The 16,509-nt window shown below is 42.6% G+C and overlaps 1 protein-coding gene across 1 annotated transcript in view; it reads right to left on the minus strand.

Annotated features, from left to right (window-relative positions):
- The window catches only part of MYEF2 (myelin expression factor 2), a 32,274-nt gene extending 23,031 nt beyond the window's left edge, over nucleotides 1–9,243 (minus strand). The window contains exons 1-3 of the mRNA XM_061595413.1: nucleotides 8,911–9,243; nucleotides 1,865–2,094; nucleotides 631–683 (exon numbers count right to left, since the gene is read on the minus strand). Of these exons, the coding sequence (XP_061451397.1) occupies nucleotides 631–683; nucleotides 1,865–2,094; nucleotides 8,911–9,077 (450 nt within the window). The 5' untranslated portion in view covers nucleotides 9,078–9,243. The remainder of the gene's footprint in view (nucleotides 1–630; nucleotides 684–1,864; nucleotides 2,095–8,910) is intronic.
- Nucleotides 9,244–16,509: the final 7,266 nt, after the last annotated feature.

Consider the following 16,509-nt stretch of genomic DNA (forward strand, 5'->3'; position numbering starts at 1 on the left):
CAGATGTTATTGCTTACGTTTGAGTCAAACCTGCATTTCGCATGTTCACACAGCAGGCTTTGACTTACTATAGTTTGAACGTTTGACCTTTTTAAGAAGACAGACACAAAGCAGCTTTAACATTCTTTGCACTGAACTGCCTCCCTCATTACTGGCATCCACTGCCTAACAACCAACTTCCTTCCATTCCATTTTTTGAAAAGAAACCTAGACAAGTTCAATAATCCAAAAGTAGTCCTGCAATCTTTTAGGCTCATCAAAACGTTATGTTTATACTCAGCCTCTAATTAGAATGCTACACTTAATTTATCATTTCAGTGATTTTTTTTCCAAATCTCAACTTAAACACATCTGAACACACCAGAAATCCTACAGTGAGCTGCTGTTTTAAATGAATTAGGTAAATGCCATTTATTTAAAACACTTATTGAAGAGCTTTCCCCTTGCATCCAGCTACACCAATTTATATAGAAGTTGACAAAACTGTATCTGATACAGAAACCTCAGTCTGTAATAACATCAATGAGAAAAAATGAAACTTACTTTCCAATTACTGGTACAAGTATTATACAAAAGTAAAACTGCTGAGGAACTTTAAACCTCTAGCAGATGATTGCCCACGGCACTTACCCTTGATTTGCCTTCTGCATCCTTAAACAGCTCCACGTATGTAACCTCACCAACTACATAAGACATACAAAGGGAAAATACCAAGAGACAATGCATTTAAACACCAATGTCTTGCTTTGCTGTGTCCCTGTGCACAACTCTACGAAGAAGCACCTATTATTCACCAACAATCAAAACCAGACCAACATACCTCCTGTCAAGGTCTATATAATTTAGCTAATTTTCAGGAATATGCAACAGCCACATTCTCAAAAGCTAAAGAAAAACAACTATGTTTAACCTAATTCATACTACAGATCATATTTTGGCCAGTATGATATAGTTGGTGAACAAGTTCAGATATACAAATAGTCCCTTCACCTATCAATAAAGGACATCAACAATAGCACTTTCAGTGACATTTGTCATCCTGCTCACAACAGCTGTTTTAAGGTGACTTTCTACCTGAATAGCTTCAAATAGTAAAGAGGTTGCCTTCAATAGAATAACCAATTTACAAGAGTCAAAAATTTCACAGCAAGCCACACACTTTCTAAGGGTTCATTGCATAAACCCAATCATATAAGTCACGTCACCTTACAACAGATACACCTAGCACAGTTAAACGGTTTGTTTTAATTTTTTTTAAAAAAACTAGAAAACAAATGTTCTTTGCATGATTTTGAAGCAATCATTTTTTCCCAGTTAATGCAAAACTAACTTTTAACAGTTCATAAATAGGGGTTTGTCCCACCCCAGACATGCCCATGGCAAGACATTTGGGGCATTCAAAAGACTACAACTGTAATAACACACTTGATATAGAGCTCCAGACAGACAAGTCATGGCAGAAGTGACAATGCAGACAAAGAATTCCACAGCCAGATTCCACCGAGAAAAATACAGAAACATCTTTTGAAAGACATCCTTTGTCATTCATACTTTAAAAACACACTAAATTTTGCTTATATTCAGAACTACACCTAGACATAACGCAGTCCCTTTAAAGGTTCATGAGGGCATGCATATTCTCTAGGCTATCTACGGTCATACAAGAATGGAAGGAGACTGTGGATACTTCATTCGTTTACCGATACTATCCTGCAATGCAAATGTCTCCAGTGAAAGAGAGGGGAAAAGTAGACATGACAAGCAGAAGTTGAAAAGGACAAACCAAAACTGTATGGTTCACAGTATTCCAAATATTTGAGTTTGTCCCATTCTTGTGAGAAGCAGGCTGTAAGGAGCAAGTTACCTTTCTCTCTCATAAGATCTTTAATAGATTGCCATTTCATATCATATGGGATGTTGCTAATGAATACTCTGTTACGGTTAAGGGTCTTCTTTTCTCCAGTGCCTGCACCCTTCTCCTTTGTGTAGGGATGGAATCTATTCCTGTGTCCAAGCGATGGGATTGCCTTAGGCTTTGAAATATACTTTGATTTCACAGAGGGTCTCTCATCCTTTCCTGTTTCATCATTTTCCCTACATTTGAGGAAAAAAAGGAAAGATTATTTTTTCTTTCAAACATATAATTCTGTCAAGTCCTTATAGCAAAATGTAAAGCATGGGTTCTCAACAATGGGGGAATTCCCCCCCGGGGGGAATTTTAGGGTTCCAGGGGGGAAATTGGGACCACTATTCAGCAAAGTGTGATGTCCTGTAGATTATGTACAATCTGTAAAATTGTAGTTTGTTTTTAATTTAATCTGCGACATTCAATGAAGTTTATTGAATGTCACAGATTAAAATCGATTCTTGAACATGCAGCATTATTTTCATTTGCAAAATTAAATTATTATTTAAAAACCAGAAGGTGCTCCAATTCTGTTATAATATAAACTAAGAAATTTTTCTCTCACGAGAAACACCACCGTCACTCGCGAAACGTCAACACGCTATGAGAGACTATCTTGGGAAGGGGGGGATTATATTCTGAACAATGGTGAAAGGGGGGAATGGAGCAAAAAAGGTTGAGAACCACTGATGTAAAGGCTGGAGTTGCATCCATTACTGGGACACATATTCAACATAATACCTTCACATCTGTGTATGTGTTTTAAAGTAGCAGGCATGGGAGTGGATCCAGAACTGGGACTGCAGCACAGGGCAGATGGTGGGCGCATTAAGACCTTACTCCCATGGTCCTGGCATAAATCCCACCCCTCTCAAAGCTACTAATCTCTCCATTAAAAAAAGAGTTGCTATTTATGCTAATAGCAGCTTCCCAGGAAAAATTTTTTGGCAAGACCCTGGCACAGAGGGAAAATGATTAGACACTGTTCCAGCTGTGCTGTGGTCCCAATCCAGATTGGGAAGCCCCACAGCTGCCATCTAAAAACCAGATAAACTTGAAAATGCAAAGACATGCAACATAACATGAAGTTCGGTCAGCAGCCTGTGATCCTCTCTTTTGGCTGGCATCTCTGCCCAGTTTCAATGAGTAAATAAAATTAAATGAGTGCAGGAAGCAGCAGGAAGCAGCTTCATTTAGCACAACAAAGGTACCAATGCATTCAAAGTGTTACGCTTTTCATTCTATATAGCAAGAGACTATGTTAATTGTTCCTTCTGGAGTAAATATTAAAAAACCAAAAGAAATATTATCACATTTTCCCTTATGAAGAGCTTAATGCTCCAAGTGTACTTGAATCTGTGCTGCAATATAGGATACTTTTCTTCTGCATTCATTGAATCATTTGCTTTGCTTTTAGATTTCTGCTGCCACCCTCTTCAGTGTGATATTTTCCACGAGGCAGCAACGTCACAGCTAGCCATGATGTCACAGCATCACAAAAGAGGTGGAATATATTACTAAAAATGAGAGAGACCTCGGGGTTGTAGTGGACAGCACGATGAAAATGTCGACCCAGTGTGCGGCAGCTGTGAAAAAGGCAAATTCCATGCTAGCGATAATTAGGAAAGGTATTGAAAATAAAACAGCCGATATCATAATGCCGTTGTATAAATCTATGGTGCGGCCGCATTTGGAATACTGTGTACAGTTCTGGTCGCCTCATCTCAAAAAGGATATTCTAGAGTTGGAAAAGGTTCAGAAGAGGGCAACCAGAATGATCAAGGGGATGGAGCGACTCCCTTACGAGGAAAGGTTGCAGCATTTGGGGCTTTTTAGTTTAGAGAAAAGGCGGGTCAGAGGAGACATGATAGAAGTGTATAAAATTATGCATGGCATTGAGAAAGTGGATAGAGAAAAGTTCTTCTCCCTCTCTCATAATACTAGAACTCGGGGACATTCAAAGAAGCTGAATGTTGGAAGATTCAGGACAGACAAAAGGAAGTACTTCTTTACTCAGCGCATAGTTAAACTATGGAATTTGCTCCCACAAGATGCAGTAATGGCCACCAGCTTGGATGGCTTTAAAAGAAGATTAGACAAATTCATGGAGGACAGGGCTATCAATGGCTACTAGCCATGATGGCTGTGCTGTGCCACCCTAGTCAGAGGCAGCATGCTTCTGAAAACCAGTTGCCGGAAGCCTCAGGAGGGGAGAGTGTTCTTGCACTCGGGTCCTGCTTGCGGGCTTCCCCCAGGCACCTGGTTGGCCACCGTGAGAACAGGATGCTGGACTAGATGGGCCACTGGCCTGATCCAGCAGGCTCTTCTTATGTTCTTAAGGGCCTAAAGAAAGTGCCCAAACCAGTTCTAGACTTTCCAGCTGACAGAAGATTCACAATTTTTAGTCTCCAGGAGATCACCTCTCCTTGTATGGTCCCCTTTATATCATCTATTAAGATAGCTAGAGATAGCCCTGCTTCAAATGGCATTTTTCAAAGACATTTAAAATGCTACTAGAAGTACCAAGGCCTTCAAAAGGTATGCTCCGAAGATTTGGAATAACCTTTCAGAAATGAGCCATCAATGTTTTCTCCCTGTCCTAGAAAGCATGCAAGAGCTATTCATTTGCACAGGTCTTTGGAAGACACAAAAAGAAAACAGAATTTTCAGCCTGTTATGCTATCTACCATTTATATTATATTTATAATTATTTTATAATTATATTTTAATTGTTTCTCAATTATGCTGCTTTTGGCACTTTTATTTTTTCCACAAATGGCAAAGGAGACAGGAGACAAAACAAACATACGTTAACTGGTCATGGTAACTCCACAACCATCATCCTTTTTTTTAGCTTTCCATAAAATATAACCAAAATGTCTGCTATTTTCCGGTACATTTAAGCATTACGGGGATGGGGGAGGGTATTATATCAGTTACTTAAGGCCAATTAGTTAACTTTGACACTAAGCAGTTCCTTCTGCAAGCTAGATTACAGAAGTGGGATAATACAAGATCACAATGTTCTCAGTCAAAGATTAGTTAGGTTTCATATAAAGGAAAGTATTTGATATTTGCCATACTTAAGAGGATCAGAATGCATGAAGACATCAACACTTGTCTACAAAGCAGGAACTTTCTTTAGCATACAACACAGCAACAAATTCTATGTTGCTATATAAGCTGCGGGTGTGCAGAAAACAAGCAGGCTCATGGAGAAGGCACGGAACACTGCATCCCTCCTTGAGCTGCCTGCTGTGTTTCCATGCTGGCTGCAGAGAACCCAGCACAGAAACCAGTATTAAAACTGTAACCCTGACAGATCAGGCCAAAAGATCATCTAGTTTGGCATCCTGTTCCCATAGACATCAGATTGGCCACTGTGTCAAGTCCATAAGCAGACACAAGCATGGAGGGAAGGAGTACTCTCTCTCCTTCCACAGCCAGCCTGCTGAGTTTCCAAGCCAGATGTACAGCAGATAAGCCTCCTGTGCATCTACTATAGAAGCCAGTGGAGGAGACAAGTTCTCTGCCCCCCCACACACAGCATTTGTAGCATGATTTTTACTCATAAGGGAAGCTGGCAGGAGGCCCCATCTATCCACCTGTCCGTCTAAGGAATAGAAAACAGGCTAGTAAAAGAGTTTGTGGGCTACTAATTTCTTTACGTGAATTTTCAAGGCTGAATTACACAAATTGCCAGAGCAATTGTAGAAAACATCTCTGGCAGTCATATTCTCCAACATCTGTTGACAATCTTCCGTGCTCACTGTCAACTCTGTCAATTTATACACTTTTTCTATGTGACTGTATTTATCACAAGTCAACTCATGCTAATTCCACCACAAACAAGCCAAGAGCTCACAGGAGAATATTTCTAAATAATAACACAAGATTGCTAAGGAAACAACACACTTTGGACAGGTCCACATCTGACTGAGCAGGAGGAAGATCAAGAGGAATGTATGCATTACAAATAAAAAAACTCCAATCATTATCTAATGGTGGCTGTAAAAATAAAGGCCACAAATAAGAACTATGTGCTCAGCTACGGATTTCTCTCTGTTAGGCAGGGAACTGGATAAATTCATATTTTTTTGTTTTCATTGCCACCTGAAATTAAAACATCTTACAGCATGTTAGTTAGATGCTAAAACATATTATAATGCAAAAGACTAGGGCCAACTTTGAAAGCTCTTATGTGGTCCAATAAAGGAGATCTGTGGGGTAGCTGAACTGTAAGTGAATGTTCTAAGGAAAAAACTACTGTAGCAATAATATTTAAGGCCAAACACAACTGCAACTTCTCCAACACAATCAATTCCTAGGCAAAGTGCAACTCAAAAAGCCTTCACGCACAAATCAATCAACAAGAAATGGACCAATGGATTCACAGATTTTACATGAAATTCACAGTATTTCATGTTGCTGTATTATTAGAATGCCTGAATAAAGCACAAGAGACTCTCCTTCCATTTTTGTGGATGCTCATCTCTTTAATAGGAACTCCAGGCCAGACAAAAGATGCTATCATAGGTGAAAACAGAATGACATTGGTCATCAAATTAACTGAATGCAACAAGGTTCATCATAATGGTTTTTAGTGTGATTTCACTATGGTTTAATGGAATAGAAATATTAACCAAAAAGCTCTCATTATATTAGATTTCTGCACAGTGTTTTACTGAACATAACAGATAAAGTTTTTTGAACAACTCATACAATAAGAATGAACTAGGAATAATCAGCCAAATTATTTAGTTGGAATCCAACTGTTCATTACTTCTATAAAAGCATAAATTATAAAATTAACCAAGAATTGATATCCACACCTCTTGCCCAATAATGTAGGTTTTAAAGTAATCCAAAGGCTACAGTAAAGAAATACAAGATAAACTATAGCTATTAAAAGGCAAGACCATAAAGGTTTTATTGTAAACTGAGTTTTATTATTCACCTAAGTGATCTTCAAACATACACCAGACAGAGACAAAACCAAGACCATTGGGCCTGAAAGTTCTCTGCTTGGGGCATCCTTACTTGCCAGAGATAGCAGCTACTTCCAAGCCTGGAAAGGGAAACGGCATTCTGTGAAGCCATCACTGTAGAAGTTGAAGACCAGAATGAAAACAGCTTGCTGCTATTAAGAAAGCCAGTATGATTTATCTGTAACAGTGTGGAAATGGAGTAACTTATCCTGCTTTCAACCAAGGAGCTGAACAGGTGACTTGACTGAAGTCCAAGCATTCCTTTACAGCAACAAGTTATAGACTAGTTAAGGAGAAATGTAATAAGACTGCTGCTGGCTCAGACTAACAGTCCATCTGGTTTAGAATTGTGTTTCCAACAGTGGCCAAACAGATGCTTCTGGAAAGCTTGCAAGCAATGCATGAAGGCCCTCCCCCTGCTATTTTTCCCCACCATGTGGTATTCAGCTGTATTGGGGGGATTCCATTTAGATATCATGGTCAACTATTATTATTATTATTTATTGCATTTCTATACCACCCCATAGCCGAAGCTACTATCTCTACGAATGTGTGTCTTTTTAAAACCAAATAAGGTGATGGTCATCAATGCATGTTACGGTAGTGAATTCCATAAAGTGATTGTTAATGTGAAAGAGTACTTCTGTGTGGAATTGTCAATCATTTTCAGTGAGCAATCCCAGTGAGCGTGGGGACACTTTCTCCACACTATTCATAATCATCAAAGGAAGAGAACTGAAAAGTCACAGTACACACACATAAACCCCAAATTCTATTTAGTCATAACAATTCAGCAACAAACAGATGTGGAAGAGGTTTCTTAAACTATCCCTAAGGACATTAGGGCGTTGGAAGAGGATTTTATGCTTTTATCACTGAAATTCTTCCAAAATAAGACTGAAAAAAATGTATAGGAGAGATCAAGGTTTTTATAAAAACAAAACTCATCTCGCCTTAATACAGACACAACAGTTCTCAAGCGGAACTAGTACTCACCAACAAGCAGCCCACTACCAAAAGCCTAGCATTATCATCAATTCCTGCTGTTGTGAATGGCTACCATGCTTATCTTGTACACTTTGAGCTTTGCATGGAAGTGTCACAGACTGTACCCTCTTGCACTTCACTGTCAACTGGCCCGGCTGTCTGCAATCTGTTTGTTGTGTATTTGCAAACTTGGGATAAAAGTGGGCCCTAGAACAGGGTGGTTTACAAGATGCTATTGGAGGTCGCTGATGCATAGGGCTGCCATAAATCATAATCGATTTGAAGGCACATAACACACACAGTCCACAAAAGCGTGTCACAACAAACCTGTCAGTGTTCAAGGTGCCATGGGAATCTTTGTTGTGCTTGCTGTAAACAAACTTAAGAGTGCAAATGATATACGTATTTACTCAAAACTATTAAGTGCAACGGGGCTTAATCCAAGGTAAAGTGTGCGCAGGATACACACAAGCCCCGCTACCCCTCTGGAAGCTGCAAGTTCTATCCTTCATGAATCTGCTGGTCCTTTTCTTCATCCTTCATGAATATGCCTCAGTATTGTTTATTATGATTATTATTGTTGTCTCTGGCAGTAGTGGTGTTTTTAGCAGCCATCACCGCACCGTGTGGTAGCGAATTCCCTAAGCCCACTATTCATCGTTGCCATTCCTTCTTAAGGAACAAGCGGAGGCCTACAGAGCCCCTGAGAAGCCTCCCTTCCCCCAGGCAGGGAGACTGACAGGCTCGTTGCCGCCCCCCTCACCCGGATTAAGCTCCCCCTCTCTGACCAACACTGGAGACACTACAGGTTGGGAGAGCCCCAAACCTTCCCCTCCCCGCCCAAGCTATCCCCTTCCGCCGCCGCCTCCCCGCGATGGCGCAGACTCCCCGGCCACCCCGGTGCGCGGCCTGTGCGGCCCCTCGAATCCCCGCACTCAGGTAACAGGGCCGGCCAAGCCGGCCTCTCGGCCAGGCCCGCCGCGCCCGCTTTCTCTTCCTCGCGCACACATACACATAAAAACCACACACATTTTGACGCCATTGGCGCTGCCGCTGGTGCCGTCGCCGCTCTCGGCCATGGCGGCTCCGCCCGCCTCTCCATCCTGCTGCTGCTGCTGCCGCTCGTGGTCGTTGGCGGCCGCCTCTTCAGCTTCTCCCAACGACGCCACAACCTCGAACTTGTCGTTCTCCGCCATTTGCTCGCTGGGTTTGAAAAGGCCACCCACCCCTCTCCCCCGAGCGAGCGCGCGCCTCGGCCTCTACTCGCTGGAGCTCTCCGCCCCGGCTTCGCCAGGCTCTCGCGAGAACTTTTTAATAGCGCTGAGAAGGTGAGGATGCCTCTGTGTCTGGTCGAGTGGCAACTGCCGGGTTACCATAGCGACAGCAACTCTGGCGGAGACGGAGGCCTGTGCTGGCGCCCGCCTAGCGCGCGCTCTCGCGGCTACCCCACCGAGACTGGTGTGTGGAGAAGAAGAAGGGCGAGGGCGCCCGCCTTTAGTTCATTGCATTTAATAAAACAAATGATCTTACGGCGAAGAAGCCTGCGATGGGAAAGCTGGTTGTAAATAAAGCTAAACCTTGCTGCTTACTCACATAGTACAACTTGATGTTGGTGTTGCTCTTTTTATTTATGTTTATTTATGTTGTTGTATTTATCCCATTGTTACCCTGTCCTCCTTCCAAGGAGTTCGGGGCACATACATACATACCTCCCCTCGCGTATACATTTTATTCTTGCAACAAAGCAGGGAGGTAGGAGGTGGCAACTGAACTAAGGTCCTCCCTTCTTCATGGCTGAGTAGGAATTTGAACCCACGATCATGCTTAGCCTCCTTTGTTGGGATCCAAACTGCATTTCACCAACCCTCTCCCTTGCTCCCCATCGGGGCCTAAACATTCCCACCTTAGGCGTCATCTGCCCCCATTCTGTGTCTTCTTATTTATTGTGCTTTTATACCGCCCTTTAGCAATAAGCTCTCAGGGCGGTGTACAACAATAAAAACAGGTTAAAATACAAGTGAGTATAAATAAAATACGCTATAAAACATATGTGAAAACAAGATTGCAACAACAACAAAAATAACATTTGAAATTTAAAATTTAAATTTAAAAAGCCTGGGCAAAGAGGTAGGTCTTTACCTGGCGCCGAAAAGATAACAAAGAAGGCGCCAGGCGTATCTCGTCAAGGAGGGCGTTCCATAATTTGGGGGCCACTACTGAGAAGGCCCTAGTTCTAGTTATTGCTCTCCGGGCCTCGCTATGCGTTGGAACCCGGAGAAGGGCCTTCGACGTCAAGCGCAGCGAGCGGGTAGATACATAGCGGGAGAGGCGTTCCGCCAGGTATTGCGGTCCAATGCCGTTAAGGGCTTTATAGGTAAGAACCAACACTTTGAATCTGCCCCGGAAACATATTGGTAGCCAGTGCAGTTGGGCCAGAATAGGTGTTATATGGTCAAATTTCTTTGTCCCAGTAAGAACTCTGGCCGCAGCATTCTGCACCAGCTGAAGTTTCCGAACCGTCTTCAAAGGTAGCCCTACGTAGAGTGCATTACAGTAATCCAATCTAGAGGTTACCAGAGCATGGATAACTGTGGCGAGGTTCTCCCTGTCCAGGTAGGGTCGTAGTTGGGCCACCAGCCGAAGCTGGTAGAACGCATTCCGTGCCACCGAGGCAACCTGAGCCTCCAGTGACAGGAGCGGATCTAATAAGACCCCCAAACTATGGAACTGCTCCTTTAGGGGGAGTGTAACCCCGTCTAGGGCAGGTCGGACGTCAACCATCTGGGCAGAGAGCCCCTCCACCAACAGCATCTCAGTCTTGTCAGGATTGAGTCTCAGTTTGTTAGCTCTCATCCAGTCCATTATCGCGGCCAGGCAGCGGTTTAGTACATCAACAGCCTCACCTGAAGAAGATGAAAAGGAGAAGTAGAGTTGCGTATCATCAGCATATTGCTGGAAACGCACTCCAAATCTCCTTATGACCTCACCCAGCGGCTTCATATAGATATTAAAGAGCATGGGGGACAGAACTGAACCCTGCGGGACCCCATATTGGAGTACCCAGGGATTCGAGTAATGCTCCCCAAGCACCAACTTCTGGAGACGATTCTCGAGATAGGAGCGCAGCCACTGCCAAGCAGTGCCTCCAAATCCGCAAGACGCCCCAGAAGGATACCATGGTCGATGGTATCAAAAGCCGCTGAGAGATCCAGGAGAACCAACAGAGTTACACTCCCTCTGTCTTTCTCCTGGCACAGGTCATCATACAGGGCGACCAAGGCTGTTTCTGTACCAAACCCCGGCCGAAAGCCCGATTGAAATGGATCTAGATAATCAGTTTCGTCCAAGAGAGCCTGGAGCTGGCGAGCGACCACATGCTCTAAAACCTTGCCCAGGAATGGAACATTTGCTACCGGTCTATAGTTGTCAAGGTTTTCAGGGTCCAAGGAGGATTTTTTTAGGAGCGGTCTCACCACCGCCTGTTTCATGCAGGGTGGTACCACTCCCTCTCGTAAAGAGGCATTGATCACCTCCTTGGCCCATCCGGCTGTTCCATTCCTGCTAGCTTTTATTAGCCACGAGGGGCAAGGGTCCAGAGCAGAAGTGGTCGCCTGCACCTGTCCAAGCACCTTGTCCACATCCTCGAGCTGTATCAACTGAAATTCTTCCAACATTACTGTTTCATCCAGGCAAGAGGTGCAGATAAATACTGAGACCACTTGAACAGTGTCAAGGAGGTGTACAGTAAAATCATTAAATCATAAAATGCAGAACAGATGGCCAACATTGAATCAAATTAATCCTCTAAGGACACTTGGCAAAACAAGCACTCTTTGATGAAATATCAGAATTGCAGGTGCCATCAGATTTCAATGGGAATTGTGTCATTCTATGTGAATGATATTGTTAGCCAATGAGTAGCACATGTAATTTATTTATTTATTTATTAAACTTCCATACCACCCTTCCTCTCAGAAGGAGCCCCGGGCAGTAAACGAAGGACAAAACACGAAAAATATCTTAAAACATCTCAAAAACAAAACAGCTTAAAAACATTTCAAAAATAAACATCTTTTAAAAATCTTGTTTAAAAATCTTTAAAAACATCTTAAACAGCAATTCCAAAACAGATGCAGACTAGGATAAGGTCTCTGCTTAGGCTGAAAAAGGAAGGTTTTCAGGAGGTGCCAAAAAGATAACAAAGAAGGTGCCTATCTAATAGTTAAGGGGAGGGGAGGTGCCACTACACTAAAGGGCCGCTTCCTATGTTGTACATATAACAGCAGTATAATAGTGTTTTAGATGTATAGTGTGGATGTGGCCTTAATTTCTTTACTCTCCCCACCGCTCAAGTCCAGTGTGATTTTGTCTGAGTTTCATAAATATTATTTATTAATTAAATTTATATCCCACCTTTCCTCCTAGAAGGAGTACAAGGAGGCAAACAAAAACACTAAAAACACTCTTAAAAACAAAGGACTTTAAAACATATTAAAACAAAAACATCTTTAAAAACATCTTTTAAAAAAAAGCTTTAGACATCTTAAAAAGCAATTCCATCACAGACGCAGACTGGGATAAGGTCTCTACTTAAAAGGCTTGTTGAAAGAGGAAAAACTTCAGTAGGCACCAAAAAGATAACAGAGATGGCACCTAATATTTAAGATGAGGGAATTGCAAACGACAGGTGCCACCCCACTAAAGGTCCACTTGCTATGTTGTGAGGAATGGACCTCCTGATAAGCAATCATAATGCCAATATATAATTTAAATATCCCAGAAGAATGTAAAGATCAAATTAGGAACAGATTTGAGGCTTTAAACTTAGTTGACAGAGAACCAGAAGAAGTCAGAGACATTATCAGGGAAGAATGCAAAAAGACAATACCTCTAGTTAAAAAGAGAGAAAGACCTCAATGGATGACTGAAGAAACTTAAAATGGTTAAAAAGAGAAGGAAAGCAAAGGCAAAAGGAGACAGAAACACGGTTAGAGCCCTAAATGCAACAATACAGCGACTAGTACGTAGGGACAAAAAGTACAATAGTTATTGTATAGAAATAGAAGAGGACAACAAAAAGGGAAGAACAAGAACCCTATTCCAAAAGATTAGAAAAATGAAAGGGAAATTTAAACCAAGAGTGGGGATCAACAGGGGACACACTGACTGACCAAGATAAAATAAAAGGAAGATGGAAGCAATACACTGAAGAACTCTATTAAAAGAGGTGCAAGGATGACAGATTCATTCATCTTTCAGGTATGCTGGTCCCAAACTGCATAGGGCTTTGTATACCAAAACTAGCACTTTGAATGTGACCCAGCAACTAATGGGCAGCCAGTGCAATTCTTTCTGCAGCATGGTAACGTGATGGTAATATCCTGCCCCAGTGAACAATCACTACACTGCATTTTGCATGAGCTGCAGCTTCCAGACCAACCTCAAAGGCAGCCCTACATTGAGTGTATTGCAGTAATCTAGGCTGGAGGCTACCATTGCAAGCAGGCTATCCCGGTCCAGAAATGAGCACTGCTACCTTACCGGCTGAAGCTGGTAAAAGGCATTCCTAGCCACTGAGATTACCTGGGCCTCTAACAACGAAGATGGATCCAGGAATACCCCCAGACTATGAACCTGCTCTTTCAGAGGGAGTACAACCCTACCTAAAGCAGGTAATTGACCTATTATCCAAACTCAGGAACCACCTCCCTACAGCACCTCCCTCTTGCTAGGATTCAGACTCAGACTATTGGCCCTCATCCAGCCCACCACCGAGTCCAGGCACTGATCCAGGGCTTGCACTGATTCAGTGCCTCTCCTGATTCAGATGTTACAGAGAAACAGAGCTGAGTATCTATCATCAGCATACTGCTGACACTTCACCTCAAAACTCCTGATGACCACTCCCAAGGCTTTATATAGATGTTAAACAGCATTTTATATTGGCTTCATATAGATGTTAAACAGCATAGATGTTAACTTGGAATACTAACTTCAGTTGTATAGATTCCATGTGTCTGTTCCAGTGAACAGACAAATCTGGAACTTAAGTCTACCATTCTGCCACTGACAGCCAACCAGATTCAAGATAGTGATGAAGCTGAAACTAACCACAGGATAGGACACCAGACCATGGCAATTTTGCCTAAATATCGAGCCAGTCAATGACATGGCCCTTAACTGCAATTCCCCATATTTTAGAGCTTGAGTGAATGTGGAAAGCTGTTAATACATGTTTATTAACAGTTTTTTGTTAATTAGATTTTCTATTTTAGAGGAAATGCTTAACTTGGGTTTCTCTCTCTCTCTTATAGATTATTTTCTATGACATAGAGACATAGACATACAGACTCACATTCACCAGGAAATAAGCTCCAGTTGAAAGCTTAAAGGCATGTCTAGCCCACATCAGTTGAATTTAGAGAAAGAAACCCTAGCCTGAAGAAAGGAAGGATCTCAGTAGAGAGCTTCAAAGAGATAACAGGAATCATCCATTTTCAAGCCTCCTGAAATGCAACAATATTTGCTGGCCGGGCTGGATGTTTATTGTTTGGAAAACCTAAATACTTTACAGTGACAAATGGCAATATCTGTTGTTTCATTCATTGGCACAGGCATTCCAGAACCAACACAAAAGCAGCCTAATAAATTCAGCACTGAAATCCACCATCTCACTGCCGCTGAGTTGTGTCCCTGCAGCTGTGCTGCAAATTGCTTCAAGCCATCCTCCTTGTCATTTCAGCATTTTTTTTACAGTTTGTATTTTCTCCTGGCCAACTTCTCAGAGCATTGAGAGATCAGTTTTCTCCTTGTGGTGATCAGTCTTTCTTACTTTTTTTTTTTAAACCAGAGCAGATGTACCCATCCTTATTTGTTCCCTCACTTCTCTACCTCCAACCTAGGCTGCAGTGCTAAGGGGAACTACGTGCCTCTCTGTACTGACTGGAAAAATATGTGGTACAGTCCTTTGTGGAGGGAGTCCCCCTGTGACTGTACTACTAGGATGTGGGGGTGGGGGATGCATATGACTGAATGTTCACCCATGGCACAACCTGTTTTCCCATAAAAAGCTAGCATCACAGAAAGATGAGCCTTGCCTTGTCTTCTCCCTGATGTTGCCACTTTTCTTGCTGCAGAGAGTTCATATACTAGTCCTAATCCATCCCTGTTCACAAGAAGAGCACAAGAAGAGCTCTACTGGATTAGGCCAGTGGACCATCTAGTCCGCCATCTTGTTCTCACAGTGGCCAGCCTGGGGAAGCCTGAAAGCAGGACATGAGTGCAACAGCACTCTCCTCACCTGTGATTCCAGCAAATGGCATTCAGAGGCATACCATGTAGACAAGTTGCCAGCATCTTTACACAGCTATCAGATGTAAGCTGCAGGCGGGCCCTGCTTTACAGCGCTTCACCTTTCGGCATTCCGCTAATACAGCGACTTTCAATTAGGGAAAGTCCCCGCTTTAAGGCGCTTGTTCTGCTTTTACGGCGGTTTTTGCTCGTCGCACACCATTTTGGCGTCATTTTTGCGTGACGCACACCATTATCGTCAATGGGTTCCGCTTTTTGGCGGTTTCCGCTTTTCGGCAGCAGTCCAGAATGGAACCTGCTGTATAAGCGGGGCCCACCTGTATTGTCTTGTAGTTACAGTTTATATGTAAATGTTAATTAATAGTTAATTACTTTACTGCTGTCCTTTGCATCCCTTATACTTTTTTGCTTCATCATACTGAATTGGCCTCTTGTAAGCAGCCTACATATTTTACATTTCATTTAGCAAAAGACTGTCAAGAGAAGTGAAGGACTCCCCAAGCTTCTAGGTTTTCAATTACGCTGCTGTATATAAAAGGCATGCTATCGTATTGGCGTATGCATATGTGCTAAGAAAGAAGTCTCCTAGGTTCAGTGGGGCTTTATATCTTGGTAAGTGTTCTTAAGATTGAGTCCTCAGTTACCTTGAGTGTCTCATCTTGTCACCACATCCACATGGCTTTCACATCAAAACTTGTGAAGGATTACTTGTACCAGAATTACAGTTTCATTGAATCATACAGTTTCAGGTAATGGAAAACAAAGATGTTATTTCAGGAGAGGGTACGTAGTTCAGCGGTAGAGCACATGGTTTGCATGCAGAAGATCAGAGGAATCAATCCCTGGCATCTCCAGCTAATGCTGAGAAAAACTCCTGCCTGAAACCCAAACAAGGAGCAGGGATTCCCAAACTGTGATCTATGGACCAACAGTGGTCCACGAGTTTCATTTAGGTGGTCCACAGCATATCTGTGGATTTGTGGTTAAAGACAGGAGATGACACATCCATCATATTAAATATTCAGCTTGTTTTTAATTGTATTTTAATTGCTTCTCTTATATTGTATTTTATTGTGTTACAATTTGAATTCTATGGAATACACTTAGGGCCAGTGCCAAAGGGCAGTCCGGTCGGGCCCTGGCCAAGGGGCCCTGCAACACAGAGAGGGCCCTCCTTAGGATGGGAGGGTAGTGCTCCCATTTCACGATCCACAGCAACGTTGGCTCCCGATCCTGCCACGGATGGTGAAGAGGAAGCTCCCAGGCACCCCCCCAATACAGTCAGTGTGGGCTTTAATAAGCCCGCAAGCAAGCCCC

This window comes from Rhineura floridana, chromosome 14, assembly GCF_030035675.1.
Source record: "Rhineura floridana isolate rRhiFlo1 chromosome 14, rRhiFlo1.hap2, whole genome shotgun sequence".
In the NCBI taxonomy this organism is placed as follows: Eukaryota; Metazoa; Chordata; class Lepidosauria; order Squamata; family Rhineuridae; genus Rhineura; species Rhineura floridana.